Source organism: Danio rerio, chromosome 21 (genome assembly GCF_052040795.2).
Source record: "Danio rerio strain M-AB ecotype USA chromosome 21, GRCz13ab, whole genome shotgun sequence".
Lineage (NCBI taxonomy): Eukaryota > Metazoa > Chordata > Actinopteri > Cypriniformes > Danionidae > Danio > Danio rerio.
This window is the reverse complement of record NC_141041.1, coordinates 14,919,061-14,947,035: the sequence shown is the minus strand read 5'-3', so window position 1 is coordinate 14,947,035 and position 27,975 is coordinate 14,919,061. Positions and strand designations below refer to the sequence as shown.

The 27,975-nt window shown below is 33.8% G+C and overlaps 1 protein-coding gene across 1 annotated transcript in view; it reads left to right on the top strand.

Annotated features, from left to right (window-relative positions):
* The window catches only part of npdc1a (neural proliferation, differentiation and control, 1a), a 49,072-nt gene that overhangs the window by 15,115 nt on the left and 5,982 nt on the right, over positions 1-27,975 (top strand). Inside the window, 3 exon segments of the mRNA NM_001128783.1 lie at positions 8,742-8,894; positions 21,355-21,447; positions 21,984-22,157. Of these exon segments, the coding sequence (NP_001122255.1) occupies positions 8,742-8,894; positions 21,355-21,447; positions 21,984-22,157 (420 nt within the window).

Below are 27,975 nucleotides of genomic sequence, written 5' to 3'. Positions count from 1 at the left end.
TTGATAAAATCTTTTTTTTTTTTTTTACAGGATCATACTTGGTGAAGGTTTTAGTGATGTTTAAGGGAAATTGCACATGTGTTGGGAAACCAAAATGTCAGAACATAGTGTTAACAATAAGTTCAGTTCATTTAAAAATAAAAATAAGAAAGGTGTTGCCATTTGATATTCAAATAGTGTCTTCTTACACGCTCTTCCCACGTTATCGCTGTAAAACTAAGGATGGCCCAGCTTTTTCGTATGATCGTGTTCTATAAGGGTGTGTTTGAGAGTTTAATAAGGTACGGCATCACAGCCTGGTTCGGCAACTTGTCTGTGCAGCTGAGATCTAAAGTAGTTCGTTAAATTCACACTGCCTGGAAAATTATTGGTGTATCAGAGCTGATGTCACTGCAAGATATGTATGAACAGGACGCATTAAGATGTGCTAAACAAATAGTATGTGACACATCACATGTTCTGCACAAGGAGTATGAGTTTTTACCTTCGGGGAAAAGGTTCAGAGTACCTTGCTGTATTAAACAGATATAAAAATTATTTTTATCCTGTGAGCATTAAGCTATTAAATAATAGTGGTGAGAGAGGCATGTAACTTTTATTGAAATACTTATTAGTTTTTTGTATGTTGTATTGTTTTGTCCATGTTTGTGATGACTGCAGCTGAGGGCAAGAGCCCAACACAAATTTCCCTAACTGGGACAATAAAGTTTTACCTTACCTTATACCTTACTTTACTTTACTTTACCTTACCTTAGCTTACCTTACCTCACCTTACCTTACCTTACCTTACCTTACCTTACCTTACCTTACCTTACCTTTTTGAACTGCAGGTTGCAAACCTTGTAATAGTTTACTTGTAACTGTGGGATTTGCTCCTTTCCTGCCCAGTTATGCTCTCACGTCGTATAGCTTAAAGGGGATAATAGTTTTTTCCCTAAAACAATGTTTAAAAATTTAAACTGCTTTTATTCTAGCCAAAATAAAACAAATGAGACTTTCTCCAGAAGAAAAAATATTATCAGACATACTGTGAAAGTTCCTTTGCTCTGTTAAACATCATTTGGGAAATATTTAAAAAAGATGAAAAGAATTCGAAGGAGGCTAATAATTCTGACTTCAACTGTATATTAAACTGTAAAAATAATTCAGTATAACACCTATAATGTTAATAAATAAAATAAAAATAATGTTAACACCTTAATATTATGGGGGCTAATAATTTCTTTTATTTACTTATTTTTTACTGTTAATATTTTTATTTATTTACTCTATCAAACATTTTAGCTATGTACCAAGGATCCTGGCTGAATAATTCAGCTCAACACACCGAAGTTGATCGCAGTGTAGTTTGTAAACCTGTAGCCTCCACATCTCCAGACGCTGCTTGAGTTTGTTTGGCCGTTTGACCGGCTGCCGGTGGGCGTTTAGATAAATCTGCATCTCTCACATCTCACACATGTACAGTTACACCTCATTAGTCAGTTCATCTCAGCTCTCACGACGCCTCTTCCAGATTCAAAAGCAATCTGGTGGTGTTTTATGGAGACTAATGAGCAACGGTAAGGCCTGTGACTGTACTATGATGAGCAGAAATCAATGCACATTAAGTGTTAGGAGGATGACCAACAGCTGATAATGTGTGCTGTTATGATATAATCAGAGATAATGGAACTATTCTGACTATTCTGATCGATATAGAGGCTTTAAGCAGTAAAACACACCACCAACTTGCATTTGAGGATGAAGATATTGGTTTATATGTGCAGAACACTTTGCTGTAGTTTTGTTGATTTCATATCATGTTTCATTGTTTTGGCATACATTCGTCTGTCAGCTGGTAGAAGCTATACAAACCTGGGAGATTATGTGTTGTTGGGTCAGTGCAGTCATGTTACTATCATTTTAAGATAGTTTTTAATGAATTAATACTTCTATTTACAAAAGATGCTTCAAAATAGTTGAATATATAATCAAAAATATCTAGTCAAATATTATTTACTGACCTCATGGCAAAGATAAAAGAAATCAGTTATTAGAAATGAGTTATTGAAAGTATTATGATTAGAAACGTTCCATTCAACAGAAATTGGGGGAAAAATGAACAAAAGGGGCTAATAATTCTGACTTCAACTGTACATAGCATAGTTTCATTTTGTGAAAATGCATTAAAATGGTATTAATCATTTTAAAAAACACTCCATGAAAGTGGTAATTTCACATCATTTTATTTTTATAAAACCTTTGTTTGCCACTAGGAGAGAAATCTTCTGCTTAAGCGTGACATATTTTTATGAATTATTTCCAAGATTAAAGTGGAGATTGTCTTGAAAGTGAGTTTTAATTCTATAACTTTCTATCTTATTTATAAATACAAAGAAAAGGGGAAAACTAGAGTTTCAAAAAATGTAATGGCCTCATCTTTTGTTAATGCAAATGAGCATGCCGTGTTCTGCAGCATTGAAATCAGGAACAATTGGATGTGTGAGTGAATGTTCTCATCCAGACATAATTTAATAATTACATTGACTTGTGAGAGTTAGAGTTAGCTTACAGAATTTACAGGAGCACCCCGACTCTTGCCTCAGTGAAATTGTAATTCTTTCAAGTGATATTGAATGGAGCAACGACATTTTCACAGTATTTCTGATTATATTTTTGCTTCTAGAGAAAGTCTTGTTTTATTTTGCCTGAATATAAAACATTTTAATGTCACTATTAAACAATATAACACAATGCTTATCTAATGCTTTACCTAATTACTATACATACCTAGCTAACCTAATTAACCCAGTTAAGCCTTTAAATCTCACCTTAAGCTGAATACTAGTATCTTGAAAAATATCTAGGATTATGCCCTGCCATCATGGCAAAGATAAAAGAAATCCGTTAACAGAAATGAGTTATTAAAACTAGTATGTTTAGAAATTTGTTGAATAAAAATCTCTGTGAAACAGCTCTTAAGAAAAGAAATGTACAACAAAACCAACAACAAAAAACAGGAAAGCTAAATATTCTTCAGTCGTATATGATTTTGCATTGAGAATACACCTTTACCCTTTTATAACAGCTCTGTATTGTTGCCTGGAAACCCATCACCCTCTAGAAGGCTTTTGTGTTTACAGTATATCAGTGCAAATGAACAACTGGCACAAGTTTGTCTTGTTAGATCTACCATCAGTCTTGATAAAGCCTCTGAGACTGAGTGTTTGTTTGCTGGTACTTCATTGATGCTCATTGATGGAGCGTGTGTCACTTCTGTTGACGTCTGCCAGATGATGTCAGAGTGACGGTCTTGGATCCAGTCATCACAGGACACTCCAGCTGCTCCAAATCAACATCTTTCTTCAAGTGGCTCATTCAGCATCTGGGTCCTATTCATCTCCTCCTGATGGCAATAGCTTTTTGGAGTTATAACATAGCATTTGACGGTGGACCGATCATGATGATGCTGGTATACGGTTTTACAGAGTCTTTTTGTTTGTTTAGTTAGTTTGCTTGTTTTTTAGATGAGCACATTTTTATTGATGTAATTACTGATTTCTCTAAAGCGTGGTTGTTGTTTACTTATGTACATCTTTAGCAATGTTATGTAGAATCTACAGCAACTTACTGTACATCTATTACTCCAGATATACTGTATTTTTATTTACTGCACCATTTGTCTTGCTTTAACGGAGGCCAGCTATAGTGACAGATGCTAATGGCCATGTTCTTTAGCCTCCTTGTCGGAGCAACTGACGACCATGCACAGAATCGCCGGTTCGATCCTAGCTCAGACCGGGTTGGGTGCAATAGGATCGGTGGATGACACATGGGGGCCCGTCCGGGATGGGAGTGACGTTTAGGGGGGTGAGTGTAACAGGGGCCTGCTAGCAAAGTGCAATGCAGGTAAACTTCTCTCTGACCTCTAAAGGTGCTCTAGTGACAGATGCTTGAGGCCTCATTGTTAGAGCAAACAACTCCAGGGCTCAACAATAAGGACTGCCAGATGGCCCGGGGCCAGTGTGCTAGACGCTTGGGCCAGTAGAAAGAATGGTTACAGGCCCAATCGGGCCAGTGCTGCTTGCCACAAAAGTTTACTTTGGCTGCGACTGTCTGTCAATTGTGCGAAAATACAACCTTAGAGTGCTTTCACAGATAGATGTTTGTTTCGGAACCTGTCTCGTTTCCCCCGTTAGCGTGGTTCAGTTGGCATATGTGAATCCCGAAATCGCCCTCTAATCCGTGCCAAATCGATCCATCTAAGATCGCCTGAATGAGATGGTCTCGGCTCGATTGAACTATGGTGCATATCGATTGTAGTGAGAAAGCAATACGATCCAACAAACTACCTTACCAGATTGGGTGCAGTAGGACCAATTGGTTACACATGTATTTACAGTATTGTATATCTTTACTGTAAAATAGTCATTTTCACAACGAAACTTTAAAATACAGTAACATATTGTATAACTGTTTTACAGTAAAATACCGTTTATATTACAGTTAAATACTGTGTAATTTAGATAAAACGTTAACGGTGTCGTGGACAAACACAATTACTTCATCCTCCATAAATAGCAATTCATATTCTCTTCTAAATCAAATTATTTGTTCTTTGTTTCAAGTAATGTGAACTTAATCCAATTAAGTTGAAGTAATGATTTATTTCATTAACTCATTATCTTCAACACTGAGTTCAAAACTCTTCAAATGAGTAGAATTAACTTTCAGTATGTTTTCAGTTAAAACACTGTTTTCTTTTGATAAAGTTGACTGTTGGGTTTTACAGTGTAGAGTTATTTTCATTAGCTAAAATAAATAAATAAATAAATAAAACTAGGACTGGGTGGAAAATAACGCAACACTGAGATCACAGTTTTTTCTTAGTATTGAGACGGTTTTAACAATCTAATGAAGTTATTTGCACTGCAGAGAAGCTTTTGTGGAATGTGAAGTTCCTTTAGATTTTAAATGATCTTCACCATCAATGCCAATAAAGAAATTTTATTTTTACCAACAGCTTTTATTCCAAATATGCTGATGTTTTGCTGTTAAGACATTATTTATAAGTCACATGTCTTTTCTTGAAGCTTTCCACACGCACAGTCTCTATGTGTGTGCATCGTTTCTCCAGCTACTCAATGCAGGTTTCAGGAATTTTCACAACTGCCGTTCCAGCTACTCTGGCAGAAACATTTGCAAGCAATGAAAGATGAAAGAACATTTGACACTGTTAACGATTTTTGTAAATTACACCGTATTTAACTGTTATATAAACTGTATTTTACTGTAGGACAGTTATACAGTATTTTACTGCATTTTAAAGTTGCATTCAGTATATAACAGATTACTTTACAGTAAAGATATTTAATACTGTAAATACATATAAAGCAATATAAATGATGCTGTAAATGCAAATACAGTACTTTTGCTAATTTACTGGCGAACTTCTGCCAGTTAGTTACTGTAGATTCAACAGAAAATTGTTAACAGTGAAATTTTCGGTTAAAGGAGCTATTATGTATAATGTTTGTATTTGTAGACTTTGTAAGCCTTTGCTGGGCTAGCATCTACCATCAATTCCCCGGAAAGATTTACTGTGTTTTCTTTGTCAATCCTCGACTTTTCAGCTGTCTTTTGTATTGTTGCCAATTTCTTGTGTTGTCATGTTATGTGTAGTTTTTAATAACTTTAAATCACTATACGCTGTAAGCGTATACATAAATGAGCCGTTTTTTGTATTTTGTGATTCATGTTTTATTTTTGATTTTTTCCCTACCTTTTATTTATGTTTTTAAATTGCATTATGGGACCTTGATCTTTCTTCCAACAATTTTTTTACCTTGAAAAGTTCAAAAAAGTGACTTTTATTAACATTTTTAATCATTTAAAGTGATATATTGTCTGAGTTGGTGATGTATATTATGAAATAAAACCTATATTATGATATAAAAAGCACATTTTCTGTTATTTGACAGACTTATTTCTCATACATTTATATTTTTCAAACTTCTAAAATGTCAATAAAAGTTTCAGAGTTGAATTTTCAACATTAGAATCCGGCAGAGCTGAGATAAACGTCCCATTATGCAATTCACAACCGTAAATAAGCAGAAAACAATCATTGTGAATCACAAAAATACGGAAACTGCTTATTAACAAACCGTTTTTACAGTGTACTTTAGATGGACGTGTAGCAACTAATACTAAAATAACACTGATCCACATAAATTCAGACACACACACACCTGCCACTGACCCAGTTTCCTTCTCTAGTTGAAAGCCAAGCTCCCCGCAGAGAGCATTAGACTGAAATATGAGGGATTTATAGAGAACAGGAGAAACTATCATTGAAGAGATTATGATTGCGATTGTGGGCTGATTTGAGTCATTGGAGCTTGTTTGTGTTGATGACGGTTTTTGAGTTTCTTGAGTGATTGAGAGTCAGTCAAGGATACGAGACATGTGGAATTCAATAGCATTGATGTCACTGAGTACTTGAATTACTCTTTATATTGAATGTTTTTGGAGTCTGAAAGGAGTATTCAGGTTTTTTAGAAGTTAAGCTCTGTCAATTGAATGCTTTTGCGTCAAATCTAAAAAAACATTACGACCTTGCATGGTTTATAAAGTGGCAGGGTTTATGAGCTTCACATGATGGTAGTAAGTTGACGTTAATAGATAAACACTGCCATTCACATGATTTTGATTTGTTGGTAAGATTTTTGATGATGAAATAGAAGTGAAAAATATGATGCATACTTAGAATTGTAATTTTTCTTGCAATAATTACTTTATTCTTGCATTTGTATTTATTTTTGTATGTGTTGGGAAAAGTGCACAAAGAAATTGTTAGATAATAGTAAGGCTTCTGAGTTGGTCTTGTAATTCTAAACTTTTATTTTCATGATTCAGATTTTTGTTCCTTTAAAATTAATTTTCTTAAGCTTCTCTAGCTTGCTAGGCTGCATTTATTTGTTTATTTGATCAGAAATGTAGCAAAAATGTTAATATTATAGATTATTTTTACAGTTATCTTGTATATATCTTTTCACATTTTCTTTTCATTCCTGTTTTATCACATTTTAATGTAATTTAATGTCAACATTGCTGCATTTATTCATTAAATTGTTCAGAAATGCAGCAAAAAAGGTAATATTATAAAATATTTTACCATATATACCGCACTATTTGTGTCTTTCTTTCTTGTCTTTTTCCATTCCTTCTAAACCTGTTTTAACACATTTAAATAAAATTATTTTTAATAAATAGTTTTTATTATATTTTATTCGCTGTTGTTTTTATTTCTTATACTTGTATTTTATGTTTTTTTTATTCTTGTTTATGTAAAGCACTTTCTATTAGCATTGTGTATGAACTGTGCTATATTAATTAACTTGCCTTGCATATACAGTATACTGTATTTTTTTAATAAATATTTTGTTTCCTTTTTAATGGCAAAGCTGGATTTTAAGCATTGTTATTCCATTCTTCGGTGTCTCATGATTTTTTAGAAATCAGAAACTAAAATATTTTAAATATATGCACTCTTTTAGTGATTTTTTGATTAAAAGAAAAGAACAGAAGAACTGCATTGATTTCCTTTTTCAATGAAAACAACTTTTTTTTTATACATGTTTTTAATTATTTGTTCTCTCAGAAAAAAATGGTACAATTTTACCAAAGAAGGTACAAATCCATGTCAGTGGGGCAGTAACTTTTTATGGAACAGATTTGTACCTTAAGACAAGGAAACAAATTTGTACCTTGACATGATTTGTACATTGACATGATTTGTACCATTGTACCACTTTGTACATTAACAGTGTCAAATGTGTTCCTTCAAGAACTATTAAAAGGCATTTTGCTATATTCAAAATGCACAAATTTCTTTACAGTAATTATAAAACAATTATTATTATTTAGTTTTTTGTGTGAATGCACCTTCATTTACAATAAAGAATAAAAATCTCTTTAACATAAAACAAAAGATAAAATGTTTGCTAAAAATTTCACACTTTTCACAAAAATGTTACAGGATCACATTTTTAGTTTCACAATACTAAACAGTCTGCATGAACACTTTACATATGCAGGACTTTTGCCAGCTCAAGTGCGTTGTGGAAAGTAAACTACAAAAGGTGCGGATATCAATAATGAAAATGTATTCATCTGAATTTTCTTGCCAAATGTAAATTAAAAATGCCTTTAATGTTTAGTTTACATTACGTATAGTTTTGTTTTACCAGTTGTTTTGTTTTATAGAACTTAATTATGAATATGATATGCTTTTAAATGATGATTCATGTTTTAATATGGAAATTATTTATAAATTCACTTTGCCTTTCCAGTCATATTTATTTTCATAGATATTGTGATAAAGAAAGAGTTGTCCAACACTAATGTACCTTTTTTAAGAACAATTGTGTACTTTTATTTAAATTTTACCATAAAAGGTACAGAACAGTATCATAAGAAGTCTCTTCTCTACCATATGTTGTAATATTCTCTACCTGCAGAAGTCAGGTGAATAAACCCAGGAGTGACCTCAGAGGAAGTTTTGTGGATGAATTTTAATGATAACATTGGGAACAACACTTCCTTCACCTGCCATTAACACCTGCTATACTAATGCATAATGATAAGGCTATTAATGAATACATAAACACATGACGTCCAGTGCTTCAGAGTTGTACATACTAAAACAGTCTAAGCCCTTTTTATTCATTCAGCCTGTCTTTTCTTCTTTTGTTTTTCAGCAAAGTGCCCTGATCACATAGAGTGTGCCAGAAGGGGGCGTCACTTCTGCAAGCCTGGCTCCTCCAACTGCGGCCCCTGCCTCATCCCACTGGAGGAGGATCAAATGGGACATTGTGTGGTTCGCAGTGTACGATATGCAGCTCAGTCCCGTGGTATGAGCACTTGCACACTCCACACAACACACACACACACACACACACACACACACCTCCTGGACATTGTGTCATGATTTAATTTGTGCATGTTTTCTAATGAAGTCAGACAACAGTGTTCATTTGTAGGTGGACGTTTCAAACAAAAGATTAAAGTTATAAATAAATTTTTTATTAAAAATAATATGGCAATGAAAAATCAGAAATGTGATATTTAAACTGAATAGAGATGTGAAAAATAGTCAATAAAAAGGTATTTGTTATTAATTTAGAGTTACTTTTCTCAAATTATGCACAATGTGAGTTTATTGGGTTTCTCACAATTTTGGCTATTTTTGTAGATCTCAGAATTTTCAGTTGCAAAATCATCATTTTTAACTGTAAATCAGGCTTTAATACGGAGACAAAGACTTTAATAAGGCACATGATGCTGGGAAAATAGGGTGGATGGAAGCAATCTGATTGAAAGGAAAATATTTATATTTTTTAGGTTTTTTTTTTTTTAGTTTCACAAACACTTCCTGTTCACTTCATTGATGTAAACCAGGGGTCACCAATCCTGCTTCTAGAGGGTTGGTGTCCCTGCAGGGTTTAGCTCCATCTTGCCTCAACACACCTGCCTGGATGTCTCAAGTATACCTAGCAAGACCTTGATTAGCTTGTTCAGGTGTGTTTGATTAGGGTTGGAGTTAAAATCTGCCGGAGAACTGGCCCTCCAGGAACAAGTTTGGCGACCACTGATGTAAACCATACCGTTTTTGCTGAGATTCTCCTGTATTTTGTCATTCTATCCCACTATCATCCTATCATTAATGTATTTTCCCATATTTCTCCCATATTTTTAATCTTAAATGAATGTTTAAATTAATATAAAAGTGTCTGCATTCAATTTCTTCCCATAAAAGCTGTGCGTCAATCATCGCCCTTCCTATGCAACCTCTGAATCAGCAAATGCATGTAAAAGCACTGACTGAAGAACGCGATCCATATGATCATAGATCAGCTTCTGTACATGTCATTTAAAGAGAAGCTAAAGTGCAGAATTCCGGTGTATGTTTAAATGGACAAATACACTTATAATATGTAAACGTCTGACCTGCATGTTTTATTTTCAACACAACTCATTTTCTCTTCAATGAGCACAAACAGTTACTGAAGTAATCGAATGCTTTCATTAGCCTATAGATCAGTGCATTCGTCAGTGCACACCAAAACTGCCAGTAATACTGTAAATTTTACAGCAGTTTTTTTACAGTGTGATGTTGATGGTTTACACTGCAGATGCTCTCCTCATCTGCTTTCTCTGCTCTCTGGGTTTACTGCTGACTGTATTATGCTTAATCTCAATCTCTGCTCGTGTGGCAGAGGCACATGACTCAGTTTAATCAGTCTGATAGTAAGCTGCATGTGTGCTGCGCGTGCGTGTGTGTGTCTGTGGCCTTGGCTTTAATGTAATTCCATCTGAGCTCTTCAGAAAGAAAGAGCACCCATTTTGTGCTAGTAAGTACGTTACTAATATTGCAATTAAATATCTATACTTTCTTTATATTGATCCTTCTTCATTCTTCACATGCACTTCAAATAAAAAAAGGATATACAATTATTTATTAATATTAAATCTAGAAAAAAAAACTATTTGATAAAAATCTCTATTATGGGTGTGTAATAATGAACCGCCAACTTATCCAGCATATGTTTCACGCAGCGGATGCCCTTCTTGCTGCAACCCAACACTGGGAAACACCCATACAAACTCTTTCACACACTTACACTACAGACAATATGCAAACCCCACACTGAAATGCCTTCTGACTGATGAGGCTTGATCCAGTGACCTTCTTGCCGTGAGGAGATCGTGCTACCCACTGTGCCACCGTGACCCCACGGTTGAGTATCAGTATTAAGAAAATAATAGTATTTAATACATAAAATAATAATGGTCAAATTAATTATATATGGATGTTAACAAGTGTGGGTACTAAGTTTATTCATTCATTTTCCTTTAGCTTAGTCCCTTATTTATCACCACAGCAAAATGAACCGCCAACTATTCCAGCATATGTTTTACAGAGTAGATGCCCTTCTGGCCGCAACCCAGTTCTGGGAAAAGTATACTAAACACATAATGCAAAAGATGTTTTAATAACAAGCTTTAATTAGTTTGTTGTCTTTCTTACTTTCTTTTTTCTACACTATTTTTTCCTGTAAAGAGAATTTCAGTTATATACACACACACACACACACACACACACACATAAAAAAATCATAATTTAATCATAATCATAATACTTGTTCCAAAACGATTTGAGAGTCTTTTGTTTACTGGTCACAAAAACAACAACAACAAATAAACAAACAAACAAACAAACAAACAAACAAACAAATAAATAAATAAATAAATACATACATTTTAAAAATAAATTAAATGTAATAAATAAATAAATAAATAATTTTTTTTTTTTTTGACAAATCTGAAAATGCCAACCATTGGCTTCTTTATTTTTTTTAAAATTATCTTATGCAGGGTTTCTGCAGGTTTCACAAAGTTAAATTTAAGACTTTTAAAAACATTTTTAAGACCATTATGACGAAAATTTTAGACATATACAGGGCTAAATGCTAAGGATTTTTTCAAAAATCTTCAAATGTATTTTGAAGACAACAGACAAGTTTCATTTCACGCTATTGATTTTTGTGCAGCCAGATCTTTTGTGTATCTAATAATATCTTCAAAAACAAGCTTGTGAATATTCTTATTACGGAGAACGACTGATCGTATCAGCTAAACATTAGCTTGATTTTAAAAGAAGTTCTGCCTCATATCTTTACCTCTGTCTTTTCAGACACTTTGCAGGACAGATTAAAAGGTAGTGAATGTTAGACCAAGGTGGAACCTGCTGTTAAAGAGTTTACTGATCAAACAGTCTTTGTCTTCAGTCCCTTTATTATTGTTATCCGTGAACATCACTAGGAGTTTCAAAGAATAACTGCATTTTATTAGGATTTTTGTAACACTATAATTCTTTTGAGACCATGGTTTTCCAGCACTTGAGTTTGGGCCAAATTGACATGGTATTTAACAGCCGAAGCGTCTGCGACTAATCATCATCCGGCTATGTAGGTCAGCAGTCTAGCACTCAGTTAACATCCAGAAAGAGAGAGAGGGAGAGAGACAACAGAGATCAGGACATCAGAACATAAACACTATTCTAATTTTAACACCTCTATGACAGGGTTACACATCACTTTAATTCATTCATTCATTTTCCTTCGGCTTAGTACCTTACTTATAACGGGTTGCCACAGCGGATGAACCACCAACTATTCCTACATAGATTTCACACAGCAGATGCCCATCCAGCCCCAAGCCAATACTGGGAAAGTTATAAATCACATTACTGACTGAAATAGCATGACTGGTATTTGTGCTTGCTAGTAGTTGCTAGTTGCTTATGTCTTTGAATCAAATTTAAGAATTTGATGTATTTTATTATTATTTTTTGTAGGATTTATGTTTGCGTATTTTTTTAATTTGTATATCTGCACTCAATTATCCAGGGGCGCCTCCAAGGGGTGGCCAGGGGTGGCCACGGCCACCCCTCGGTAAACTCTGGCCACCCCTGTGGCCACCCCTTTGGCCACCCCAATATAATTTTGCGGTTGACATTATTGATTTAAATGAACTTATAAATTCCCAATATTTAGATAGATAAATAAATAAATAAATAAATAAATAAAATGCAGTCACTAAATTATTGTTGGTGTTACTGACGTAGCTCTCCCCCTCTGGTTCAATGCTGGTGAAAGCAAACTGACGCATGCGCGCGGAAAACCATTCCCGCGCGCCTCACGCACTCCTGTGTGAATCCCGGTTGGTTGTTTGCATGCACGCCGACATAATAGGCACCGCTCATGCGCCGTGAAACCGGAGTAACAGCCTTTTGTGTAGAAGTGTCGGCACGCAGCGAGTTTTGAAAGACGGTTAAAGTTTATATAATATGATGATGATGATGATGATGTTACTTTCACTAAGCATGCCTTTAAAGCAGAAAGAAGGGATAATGAGTCAGGGAGGTAAGACTTCATAACATGATTTATCAGCCATGATCTGGTCTAAGACCACAGATAATTCTATAATACATTTTTTGTATTCTTTAGAATTGTCATAATTAATTTTCATGCAAAAGGTTTCTTAAGTGATGTTGGCATATCACTCCAGTTGTTGTTTTCCAATAATATTTAGGACTGATTTCTGTTATTTTTTCAGAATATTAATTGTATATTAATATTATTTGTATTTGTTTAGAATAAATATAAATACATTGTTATATTTATTGAATAACAAATCTAACAATTCAAGAGAGGTGGGGGTGTATGGGTGGTTCGCCCAGGGTGTCATTTAAACTAGAACCACCACTACCCTCCCCGATCGTCCTTGACAGCACGCACACACCTTCAATAGACAGCAATGGCAATTTAATATTTACCTTAAGCTACAGTATATCAATAGAAGAAGCTGCATTAATAAAATGGTTCAAAAAGCAATATGGATAAATAATATTATTAGGTATAGTGAGTGTGTATAATGCCTTTTGTTCAGTTTGTTCATTTGTTTGGGTAATTAATAAACTCATTATTCTTTCATTCATTTTCTTTTCGGCTTAGTCCCTTTATTAATCCAGGGTCACCACAGCAGAATGAACCGCCAACTTATCTAGCACATTTTTACACAGCGGATGCCCTTCCAGCTGCAACCCATCACTGGGAATAATAAACTCATTAATCTTCATTAATTTTAGACATGGCATATCATGATGTACAATAAAGGCACGTAAAAAAAGAAGTTATTTATACAGTATATGAAAAGTGTTTTTAAACTAAACATAGATTTTTATTTGGTTTGCACATGTACTTGCTGAATTATTTCAAAGAATGAATTGCAATATTTCAAGTAGAATTAATTAAATGAATAAAACTACATTATTTCATTTACCAGAAACAAAAATATAACATTACACTGAATTCATTATTTTTTGTGTGTGCCACCCCAAGATTTGGTGCGGCCTCTTCTGGCCACCCCTAAGAAAATTTTCTGGGGGCGCCACTGCAATTATCTGATTAATGCCTGAAGGCTTGTATTCACTGATTGGTGCACTTACTAAAGACGCCACTAGACGGCAGCATAATAGTGTTCAAAACTAATTTTAAGCCAGTTTTAAAGGGATAGTTCCCCAAAATAAAAATTTACTTGGCATTTGGTCACCCTTAGGTGGTTTCAAACCCTCAACGAGTTTCTTTTTACTGTTAAACTTAAAGAAAAAAGAAGATATTTTAAAGAATGTTGGAAAACAATAACAACTGACTCATAGGATATTTAAAAAAAATAAAGAAGCCAATGGTTGGCGTTTTCAGAATTTTAAAATAATATATTATTTATTTATGTATTTATTTATTTATTTATTTATTTGTTTGTCCGTAACTGTCCCTTTAAGGCAAAAAGGCCACATTTAAGTTACTAAAAATGCAAAGGGTCACACACTAATATTTGCATCTTAAGATTTGTTGTTTACAAATCAATATTTGTTGTTTTACTGCGTTTTTACGATTGCAGTTGAATATCTAGCTAGATCTTGCTAGTCTTTAATGCTTTTCCGATGAAATGGCACTGAACATGAACATAATCTAAATACATTTCAGCAGTAAAATGGATTTAGAATTGCATTGTGTAGTATTGCCATAGTTTTAATGCAAAAAAAGGCATCAAAATGCAAAAAGAACAACAATTTTGATCAAGAGTGATGATAATAATAGACATTTGAAGAAAACTGGAAACAGCATTTGTAAAATTCAGCTTTTAATTTCATAATTGACTTATCATTTAGGTATCTGTATATGAACGATACATAAAAGAGTGAAGAAAAGTCTTATTCCTTCATCTGAAAGTTTAAAATAACGACAGCGTTTATTTGCTTTCAGTTTATAAAGCATTGAAAGTTTGATAAAATAAATAAAATAAAATAAAAATAAAATTTAGTTTTTACACATAAATAACACAAAAATAAAGTATTTTTAAAGGCTGAGTAAATGTATGACATTCACCATTCACTTCCATTACAAAGCTGACAAGTATATTATTGAATACAACTCTAATTATAATTCTTTTGTGTAAATGAAGAAAGATATACATCTATGGTTTGATGGTTTGTAAAGTAGGGTATAATTATCATTTTTGTTGCGCTGTTCCTTTAAGAATGAACCCATCAGCAAGATCATACATGTGGCTATTATTGCACATGACACTACACAAATTGTAGCATAAGAAAATACAAAAAGTAGCATAATCTTAATCTTTGTACCTGTGTATATATATATCAACTCATGTCATACTAGTTTGAATATTTTCTAGGTAGAAATGCAATAGCATGTAAAACACTGGAGCTTGTTTTCTGATCTTGCAGCACTTGCTGAGTCATAACTGGATTGTTCGTTTTGTAAAGTGTAGATTTACAGGGCGGCTGGTGCAGATGGTTTGTCCCGCCTCTCTGGCACCTGCTGTGGCAGGACGGGGGTGTTGGTGGTGTCACATCAGTCTTGTTCCAGCAGGCAGATGGCCAGTCATCTGTAGACCAAACACACCTTCATTACAATAAACTTTCCCTTTTCTTGTAGCTCCCGCCTGTCAGCACTTTCAATACACTGCAGAATAAAGAGAGAGAGTCGATAATCAAGATTACGCTCGCTGTATATAGGGTTCATCACATCATCTCATCACCTAACACTCTCAAATCAGCCTGGTATATATTTTTGTGTGTGTATAGAACAGTGTATTCAATTATTATCTGAATAATATATTAATTATTGATGATATTTAGTATTCTTTGCATGTGGATATTATTTGTGGAAGATTCTATATTGTTTTGTTGACTGTAAATTGTATTATCTAGCTTATACTGGATGATGTACTTAATATTGTGTTATTAAGTATACTATTAATATTATGATATTTTAAATAATGTATTTGGTTATTAAACATAATTAACTTTACTAAACTTCTACACTAGAACTGATTGTTGTCATTAATATTTATGGTTAATGATTTTTTGTTTGTTAGAGGCTAACAGACTAGAGCTGGTTGACATAATAAAATATATTATAAATGTAAATACAGTATAAAGTGACAAGTTATATATAAAGTGTATGTGTGTGTGTGTCTATATATATATATATATATATATATATATATATATATATATATATATATATATATATATATATATATATATACATATATATATATACATATATATATACATATATACATATATATATATATATATATATATATATATATATATATATATACATATATACATATATACATATATATATATATATATATATATATATATATATATATATATATATATATATATATATATATATATATATATATATATGTATATATATGTATATAAATATATATATATAATTAGGGATATATATTAATCCGTTTTTTGTTTTTTTACCTTACCAAATTTGTAAAGATCGCAGAAAGATTACCTTTCATGTTATTCAAATGACATGTATGAAAGCATTTAGGTTTTCCTGTAAAATAGAATGATGACAGAAGAAGTTGTGGTAGGTTATTCGGGATGTGGTGGGTTTCTTAGGTTATTAAATGTGTTTTCTGTCACTACTTGTTTAGCCTGCATTTATGCATTGACTGTAAGCTGCACGATTAATTATTAAAAGATCAGGATTTCAACACCCACACAACATAAATTATAAATGATAGTAAATTGAAAATTTTTATTCAGAAAAATGTATTTTTATTCAGCTGATTATTTCATCATTATATTTGTTAATAAAATTACAGGTTCTAAGATCTGTCTGTTAAACAGTTCTGTTTTGGTAATAAAAGGAAAGCAAATTACATTTGTTTCCTCCTCTTTATGGCTGATCCGAAAAATGGTCTGATACGTGACTAAAAAACCATAATGTGATCCAAACCATGAGATTTGTGATGTGTTACACCACTATACATACATGCATACATATATACTATTATCATATTAACCATGGCTGATAAATATTAATAACATAATCACAACCAGGCCAGTCATCAATGCTAAATTATATTAACAATATCGACACACACATCCTATAAATGGTTGATATAATTCATATCAGTATTTTAAGTACATTATGTTGTCTACTAATACTTAAGCAACTAGGCCTGGATGACAATGAGTTTGTTGATATTGGCTAACCGGTACTGAGTAATGTATTGAATATTTATGAAATTAGAGCTATTATAAAGCTAAATACTAAAACTGGGCAATATTTATTAAATAAATATTGTTTATAAAATGTTATGCTTGTTACTACATACTTTTTTTATTGAATTATCATTACATTGATTACAGACGTGTTTCCCAGTGATGGGTTGCAGCTAGAGGGGCATATATGCGTTAAACATATGCTGGATAAGTTGGCGGTTCATTCCGCTGTGGCGACTCCAGATTAATAAAAGGAATCAGAAAATGAATGAATGATTACAGGAGTGCTAGGTTAAAAATATTGTAGCAGTAACTTTTATTAAAAATGTCAACACTGATTGATTCCTTTTTATGATTCCTTGAGTCTTTTGATTTAGCATTATGATTCACTAATTCAACAATCACAGTTTATTCTGAACATTCAGTGAGTGTGTGTGTTGTTCTCTGGTGCGTGAAAGATAACGAGCATCCCATCGACCACACATACACTCACACACAAACACACCCACACACACTCAGACCGTTGCCGAGGAGGACGATTCTCCATAGTCTTGGAATGCAGATTACTGTCTGGACAAGAGAACCATTAAACCATGTGCTGCCTTTGTGTTGCTTTTAGAGCGTGTCAAACAAACAACAGCCTGGCACACTCTCACTGTCAGGACACACACAGCCCAGTCAGCACACTTCAGCACATTAGAAACTGGAGGGTTTGTGGATTTACACAATATACTCTCTTTGCAGTTATTACTTGCAAGTTCTCTTCAAAATGAAAAATCTGCCACGTTTATTCACTATCATGTCATTCCAATACCATAAATATTTTGGAATATCTTTGAAACATAAATGCAAATGTGTTTAATCACGTTTGAGAGGTTCTTCCATCACACTTTTGAGACTGTGTTTGCCCAAAACTCAAATAATGCGTTAAGAGATTCCTTCAGGAAAATAATATGTATGAATTAGTCGGTTTAATCCATGTTTTATGAAATATAACCAGCTTTCAAACAAAGTAACAGACCACTTTAAAGCTATTATCATTTCTTTGGATTAGCCATTAAAATGTAATAGGTTATTTTAAATAAGAATATTGTTTGGGGCATTTATTTGCAGAAATTTGCAATACTTACCCCTAATGTCTCAAGACATGGAATTGTTTATACATGCAAATAAGTGCTCTAAATAATAATAATCTTATTTTGAAATTTTGATCATGTCATAAGTAAAGCACAAATGAACATTTTAGTCAAAACACATACATATTAATGGGAAATCAGGAGAGCTGATTATAACTTTAAAGTGGTCTCTGTTTTAACATTTCTCAGCAAACATAAACAGAAGCTCAACCATCTATACTTGCTTGGCATGAGAAAGCAAGGGTCCGATCATACACCCGGCGCAATTCGGCGCAAGGCGTGATGCAATTGTTGTTTGCTAGTTCAGCTCGGCGCAAGAGTCGTTTTGACGTTCTGCACCATGCTGTTTAAATAGCAAATGCATTTGCGCTCATGTGCGCCCATAGGCATTCTGATCTAAAAAAGGAGGCGTGTTGAGGCGCATTGCTGGCGCATTGCTATTTTGAGGAACTTAAATAGACGGTTCAATAGACCAGATCAAAGCCGGTCTATTGTCCAGCGCAGAGCACGTTAGTTGTCGCCTTGCTTACACACTGCTTAATACACACAGGGTGTACAGCAATACGCAAATTTCTAGCCTGCATAAGTATAAAAACCATACTTTCATGCCTTCTTCATCTCAGGGGGCTTTTTCAGTTTATTCATAACAATTTGCTTTTAAATAATGTTATTATAATTAGCAGTATTATTTATTATATGCATATTTATATTTGTTTTATTAAAAAGAAGCTTAGATTTGTCCACCTGTCAGGTTTTAGACCATATGGGGCACAGCATGTGTATTTGGATATAACTCCGGTTTTTGACCACACTTCATTATTATTGTTCATTTATTCCTTTGCTGGAAATTAGAACTGAAATTAGAAATTGTTTTGAAACGAATCTTTGCGCTTAACAAACTAAATTAATTATGTATAGGCTAATGGATGTCTGTGCATACAACATGTTTCCTTATCCACGAGAGTGAAAGTTAAAGTAAACAATGAGGAGTCTCATCTCTCATTCTTGCGCTGCAGATGTTCTGTTTAACTGTTTTCTCACTAGTGAAGCGCTCAATTTTTCCACTTACAAAGTGTGCCATGTAAATAGCAAATGCGCTGTGGCACCGCATAACTTGCTCTTAAAGGGAATGGGAGACAAGACTCTAGCTGCGTCCCAAATGGCACACTATACACTATGCACTCATGCACTATGTACTTATGCACTTACACACTCAACAGGATAGTATATGTATGTAGTGTCGTCCCAAATGGCACACTAATGTGTTTTTACTAAGCGGAAATTCAAACCGTTTCCCTGATGACGTTTGACGGTCGCCAAATCATTGAAATAAACGACCGAATTATCAGATAATACCTGCCGTGAGTATTGCTGCATTCACCATCGGGAGGCGCTAAAATCACTCTCGTAGGAGAATTTTGCTTTCACCATCAAAAATAAATAAAGTTATTCAACATGTGCGTCTGATAGCTCCGCCCCTTCCACTACGTAAGCAAACCTGTGGTCGTTGAGTGCGTGAAGTGTCCATCATTACACACTTCATTTTAGCGGCTGAATGAGTGCATCATCCGGGTAATTAAAGTGCACTTATTATTTTTAGAGTTTTCAGTGTGAACACACTACTTATTCTATTTATACTACAAAATGGCATATAATAGTGCATAAGTATGCGATTTGGGACGCAGCTTTTGATTGGCTTATTCTTAAAACACACCTATAACTCATTAAGAGAATAAGCTCAACCCTGTAAGACCATGGGCCACGACGCAAAGTGGATTTTTCCATCCTTAAAATAGCAAAAGTGGATTCTGACTCACCCTTAATGCATTTGCGCCCTGCGCTTCATACTTTGCGTATGGATCGTCAAAATAGAGCTCCAAATCTCACTGGTTCCTATGGAATGGCAAAAGTACCACATTATGTGTAAGAATGAATTTGTTTGGTTCTTGTGCAATCTCATAAGTGCCACAAAACCCTTAAGAATGAATCTCATTGGTTCATGTGGAATCACGAAAGTGCCACATTACTCGTAAGACTGAATCTCACTGGGTGTTTTAAAATCTCTAAAGTGCTACATCACTTGCGAGAATGAGTGTCATTGGTTCTTGTGGAATGTCAAAAGTGCCACATCACTTGCAAGATTGAATCTTATTGTTTTTTTTAACATTTCAAAAGTGCCACATTACTTGCAAGCATGAATCTAATTGGTTTTCATGCATCAAAAGATTAAATGTTTGAGCTTCTGTGACTAAACTTGAATGTTGTAAACCAGTAGTTTCCAATAGTCTCTAGTAGTGTTGAAAACCTTGATTAGTTGGATCAGCTGTGTTCGATTAGGGTTGGAGCAAAACTGTGCAGAGCTGTGGCCCTCCAAGAATTGAGTTTGAGACCATTTTTGTAAACATTGATGATCAATGTTTGTATGTAAATCACCATATGATAGGATTATGTCTCTTCTGAAGACTTGTCTTGCATTTAACTTTTCAATTCATATATAAACCAGTTTAATGTGGTCATGTCATTGGCCCTTGAACATTTCTTGCTTGTTGCCAAACTATTTCATAACTGTCACAAGATGCAATTCAATCATAACTCTACGTTAAAACAGCCATCTTAATGTTATTTATCAATATCAGGGCATTTTTGGAGTCTCAGAAGCTATGGTAATGAAAAATGTAAAAGAGGAAACACTTTAGGACCATTGGTATTGTTTTTACATCCCTCAAAATGTTCTATCCATATTTTATGTTCATAATAGTAATGTTTTTAATTGTCACAGTTTTGGATAAACAGACCTCTCAGTTTTGAACAACTGACTGAATTTAGACTTTGTTTCTGTTCGAATGTTAAACAAAATTCTTCTTCTTTGGAAAGTAATTATGGTGAGTGAATGATGACAGAATTTTCATCTCAGTGTGAAGTGACCTTTCAACTCTTGACATTTTAACCTTTTGTGCATGTTCAATGACCGTAATCTTGTAGTATTTTTAGCACCATCCACGACGCTGTTATTTTTTTTCACCATATCCTGTCTTTCCTCCACAGATCCAGTGGCCCCACTCTCTGGCATTGATGAAGAAATCGACTTTCTGTCCTCCGTCATCACCAAGCAGCAGTTGTCGGAAAGCAAGCTCTCAGGTTTGAACCATTCACTCTTCAGAGCTGTGTGGTTTTGGTTCGTGGTGTTGGACAGCGGTTATAGCGGTCATGACTCAAAGAAAACCCTTGCGAATGCTCCACTGCATCGTGATGTGTGAAGTTTCACACTGAATATGCTGAACTTCTTAAACATGACAAATAACGATAAAATCAGATTGCTGAAACCTTTGCCGCTTTTTTAACAGTGGAAAGACACTGCAAACAAGAATGAAAGATAAGAAATGAACTGTGTTCGATAAATAGAAGGTCTGAACCATATATACATCTATTTATTTAGATTTTGTGAATTTATAATAAAATTCAGTAGTTGTTTCTGACAGATTTTGGGGTGTTTTGCTGTATTGTCAAAAACAATTATAAAATATGTTGCATTTTGCAGTGCTTTTATTTGCGAAAACAGTTTAATATCGTCATTTTTTACTGTATTTATTTAAAAATGAAATGAAATGCTTGTTCTAATTTATTAAATGAATTTTTTTGTCTTTTCTCTCTCTGTCTCTTCCCCTCCTCTTCAGACTCTGCACCACAGTCTCCTCCGCAAGTACAGTTGAAGCAGAAAAGTCTTCATAAAACCACAACTGTTGAACCAATGACTGCCAGTCCTACAGCACCAACACACACTACAAACTCCTCCAACCGCCACGGGCCAGTCATCTCCCCAAATCCATCCAGGGACAGCCTGCTAGTCTGTACGTCTGCTTTTCTCAATTTACCAAAACCATAGTATAATGACCATGATAATAAGCCATATTTTATAGCCCTTTTCCACCAAGGCAGTTTGAGCGCTGATGGTTCAGAGTCTAGTTTCAAATGTTTTACATCCCAAAGCACCAGATCTTAACAAGGGGTGAGTTTCCCAAACAACGATGTAACTTGCGGCTGAACTATCATAGTAGGATGCGTTGTTTGGGAAAAGAACGATGTAGTGACGAGTGTTTCCCAAAACCCGTAGTTTCTCTGTCACAGATTCATCGTTTGAAACATGTTAGTAAAACGCCCATAATAATGCTCTAAACGGGGTGGAGTAACTAATTTCTACACGCATTTTTAAAAATTCAATATTAGTTTTGGTAAAAACATGCACTCGCTTTCCATATTTATTGAAATATATATGTAAATTGCACATATAGGGCCTATGTTTCCTTTACAAATATTATTGAGAATATTCATAGTCTATTCTAAATTAACATAAAATCACTTACAAAGCTAACACATATTCTAAGCTCATATATAAAACTTTTGAATAAATAAATAAATATTGAGGCTATTTATTTAAAAAAAATGAAATTTAATATTTATTATTTATTAGGAAATGAAAAAATCATACTTTAAATAATAAAATTAGTGATGATTAGTGTTGTGAGGATGATCATGATGGTGATGATGATGATGATAAGGACGATTATTATTATTATTATTTTTTAAGTAGGATATTGTTTTTATTTTTTTTGAAGTCTACTTTTAAAATTTGACACATGCAAGCCAATGCAGAAAGTTCTAACCAACAGGCTCATGTCATATACAGTACAGATACTTAATAAATAACCTAATATAATTTAAAAGCATTAGTGTATGCTATGTTTTTGGTTTTCACAAGCTTTGGAGACGCAATGTAAATTCCGCTTTTAAATGATAAGTCACGTATAACTTTAATTACGAGTAGGCCCGCCCGGGATCTGCGCGCAGAAGTGTTCAAAATGACATCAATGTTTTGAAAGTGCACTGCGAAGGGAGCACAACTGTAAACATGAAGATCACTAAAATTGAACTTTAAAAATGCATTGAAAGCAAATTACACCTAAGAGTGATGACTTTGTTTTTTTAATAATTCCAAGTTTAAATGTTAGAATGTTCTAAACGAATAGGGCATAGGAGGGATAACTGGGAATAGAAGAACACAGCCAGGAACTGTGTTTCTAACTACAGATCCAGAGGTGTAGTTGCAAGCATAGATGTTTGCGAATGTTCGTTTGAATGATGGATTTGGGAAATGCCAAATCAACAAACTATTTTTGTAACGACACAACATGCAACCTTAGTTGGCTAACAAAAAAAGCGCACCCCAGGAAAAGTGGTTTCCACCAAAACATTGCTGCTGTAGAAGCACCATTCCAGTTGAAATTTAGTTAGGACAAAAACAAATAAAGCAGAAAATGCTGCCTATCACTTCGAAACCAGCTGACCAAAACAAAATAAGTTAACATTAAATATTGAACTGTAATGCTAATATCATGTCAGAAATACCCATTATTATATGACTCCCAAAACCAAAATATGGCAGTTAATCATGCAAAATAGGGGCTCTTTAAAAGTTAAAAATGTAAAAATGCTAAATCTGTTATCTGATTAACAGTGAGTTTCCTTATTATATACAGTGAATAACTGACTAAAGTGAATACATTGACTTTCCCAGAAATATTACATTATAAAAAAGTATGAAATATATTACAGGTAATATATTTACTGTGTAGCTCCATGTTAAACTCACTGGAAGCAGAACTAGCTATATTTTTTGTTCTGCCGTAACTATATAAACTAAATTCATATATCAGATGTCTGACTTTCTTAATGATGTTTTTCCAATCATGGTAAACAATTTCCAATATTGGGCATCTGTGCAAATTGTAGTCTGTTTCCTGTTCTTAGCTGACAGGAGTGGCACCCGTTGTGGTCTTCTGCTGTTGTATCCAATTCGCCCCAAGGTTGCCATGTAATTCTCTGATGAAAAAATTTGTGTTAATGAGCAGTTGGACAGGTGAACCTAATAAAGTGGCCGGTGAGTGTATATTAAATGAATAGGTTGTGGAATATTTTGGGGGACACTCATGAGAATATTTGCCATGCATTGTTGCATGCCACGATTGGTCAGTCATGCATGGACATAAACATTGGCCAGTGCATCTCAATATCAGCACCAAAGCAACAGCCCAGAAAGAGAGAGATAAGCAGCTTTACTTGTGAGTGGGTGTACATGGCTCCTGAATAACATAAGAGTGAAATAGTGGATTTTGTCATTTTTGTATTTTATTTTAACCCGTCAAAAAAAGAAGTAATGTCACGTAAAAGGTGTTAAAAGCTAAACACTTTTTTTGGAAGATTTAATAAAATGTGTTTTCAAACAAAAAAGCCCCTTTCACACAGTGATACCAGATAATTAAATAAATATAAACAATAATTAATAAAATATCAGCAAAATTACTGAAACGACTTCACCGGTACATTCAAAAAAGCTCCGTTCACACAGGCAAGGACGTTCTGGAATTTTTCCGGACAGGACTATTCACACATCTATTTCAAAATACAGGGAAATTCTGACATCATTAATCAAAAATAAGCTCTAAACAGCCACATATGTATTAAACATTAAGGGCGTCCGTCTTTTTCTTGATGGTTTCACTTTTATCTAAAACTTTAGCATTCATGTAGCTGTTTTTGCCCAAAAGACAGACCAAATAACTATGAAAAAATCTGCTAATGTTAATATTCGAAAGCAGAGGTGCTAACCGCAGCTAAAAAACAGCTTGGTTTACACGACATTGCACATTCTGGTGGATATTATGAACAACATCACTGAAAAGATATGGACGAACACTTTTGCATGTCGTGATGTACATTCGAGTTTGGCTTCAAGTTGTGAGATACTTTTTAAAAGGAAAGACTACCAGTGTTGTAGGCTAACGTTACTCAGATCTCTCTCACAGGAGTGCTCCTTCACGTGCACGTGCCTCACAGAGAGCTGGCAGGTAAACTCACAGCGGTTTATCATAAGCATTTTATCCATACATTTTTCCACAGTTGGCGCTGTGATGGAACATAGAAATGTTATCTGACTGACAAGCAGCAGCTAAATGTGTCTGGAGAAGGATATATAGTCATTTATAAACAGCGTGGATGTGAATTCATCTGATTGGCTGGAGTAGGCGTTCTAGATATGAACGCATTCTTTCCGGCAATTTTCCTTCTGCGTTCAGACAGAATTCCGGCAAATTATCTGTAATTTTACAACTTTTCTTTTCGGAACATTGTCGGAACAAATGTACCGGTATTTTCAAAAAGGGCCTGTAGACTAAAGCCTACTACACTGTAAAAAAATATCTGTTAATGAACAGCTTCTGTATTTTGTGATACACAAGTGTTTTTCATTTATTTGCGGTTGTGAATTGCAATGTGAGACGTTTATCTCTGCTCTGTCGACATTTGATGCTGAAAATTCAAATCTACAGTTTAATAAAGTAACTTTTATTGACATGTTAGTATTTTTATATGATATCAAGTATAAATAAATAATATATAGAGAAATATACAATTCTGTAAAATAACAGAAAATATACTGGCAGTTTATTACAAGGTCTTTGTACTATAATATACAACAATAACCCAGATAATATATCACTTTAAACCAGAGCCCAAAGTAGTGCCCACTGGCCAAAGTTGGCCCATTGTAACCTTTGATTTGGCCCACTATCCCAATTTATATGATAGTGAGAATGATGGAGAGGGTTGTGGTGAATGCCTTTAAACATAGAGATCGTCGTTTCTAATTTGATGTGACATTTTTTGTTAGTTGAGGTCCCTTTCATCGCTGCTTGCAGCTTTAAATTGTTAGTTTTATTGCTGAGCTTCCAAAAAAAGCTAACTGAAAAGAAAATGAATAAATGAATTAAATTAATCAGATTTTTTAAAATATATAAATACTGACATTCAACAGACAGAGGACTATGCAGAAGACATTAGTGAGCAAATCAAGGCAAACGCTAGTGTAATTCTGTTATAAATGAGATTGTTTTGTTTTTACTGTAATAAGTTCACTATAAAATGTAAAAACTGTAATATCGTAACTGTATTAGTTAATATAAAGTAATGTTTTCTAGTCATTTTGAGATATTATTAAATAAATTAGGAATTTACCTGTGGCAACTATATTTACTTAATCAAGTTTGGTTTTGGTCTTTTGTAAGGAAAAGTTTGGGCACCCCTGCTTTAAACGATTAAAAATATTATATAAGTGATATACAACACCAACCCAGACAATACAACACTTTAAATTATTACAAATGTCAATAAAAGTTGTTAGAAGACAGCTAATGGTCCAATATTGCAATTCAAAAGCATAAATAAATAGGGAAAAATAAAAACATGAATCCAAAATATTGAAACAGATATTTTTACAGTGTAGTCAAAAGGCTGCATGCTGGTTTTGAATTAGTCACTGCAGCCATTTAAAGACATGTCACATGTTTGACTGTAATATACTTTGCAGTGCACAAAGGCAGCTTAAGAGAAAAAAAAATCAACCATTGTTACATTTCAGTTGAAATGGAGCTCTGTAGAAAATGGTAGTGCTTTATTAAGGTTATCTAATGGTCATCTAGTCTTATCAAGTGCAAGTTCCTCATCTCATGTATGATATACACTTTTGCTGCTAATGCATCACCTTATTCACACAACAGCAGCCTACTTTTTGGTGCAAAAAGGTGTCATTCAAAGAAGAAAAATGACATTTACTTTTTTAAAAATATAGTGAAGAAAAAGTAAAAGATGCTATTATCTTTGATAGTACAATTATAAAGTGGCCAGATATATACTAAGGTATTGTAACTAATTATTTTTAGTTACCAATACCCCAATACTTTACACCCATGTGACTTTACACCCATTTTAGCATGTGTAAATGTAAACCAGTTAGAGACTAAGAATCAGTAATAGCACTACCTCAGAACTAGCTTTCTGTTCATGCTGGAGGAAAAGGGATATTCTCAGTGAATGTATTCACTTCAGAGCCATCATAAGTGACAAAGTGACAGCTACAGAAAAGCATTTCTGTCTTTTATTTAATTAACACTTTACAATGGTGACTTAATAGGTTTTTAAATATAATAATAACTAATAAGGTGAGTTAGCTCAAGATGCTAACCTCAAATCAAATGCTACATTGGATGTTCAAAACAGAATTGTATGTATTTTTTAGCAAATTATGGTTTTTAGAAGGGGAACGAGAGGATTCACTGAAATATCACAATAACAGATAAATAATTAATCTGCTGTTAGTGTATGCAAAACAATCAAATTAATAAGAGAATAATGACATCCCTCAATGTCTTTCACAGTTTCCCGCCAGAATAAGTGACATCACATGGAGCAAGTCACATGCTATGTCTATCAGCGATTTGAAGATTGTTGTGCCTTTTTTTAAAACTGATGTGTCCAGAACGGAGGGACAAATGAAAAATGTATTTTTTATACAGCTGGGAAAATAAGTATTGAACACGCCTCCTTTTTTCCTCAGAAAACATATTTCTAAAGGTGCTGTTAACTTCAAATTTTCACAAGATGTTGATAACAATCAAATATATCCGTATATGCAAAGAAACTAATCTAATTAGTTTACAAATGAAGTTCTGTATAATAAAAAGAAATGAGACAGAGAGAAGTATTGAACACATGAAGAAAGGGAGGTTTAAAAAGGCAGTGAAAGCCCAGACAGCAGCCAAAATCTCTCAGTTGTTA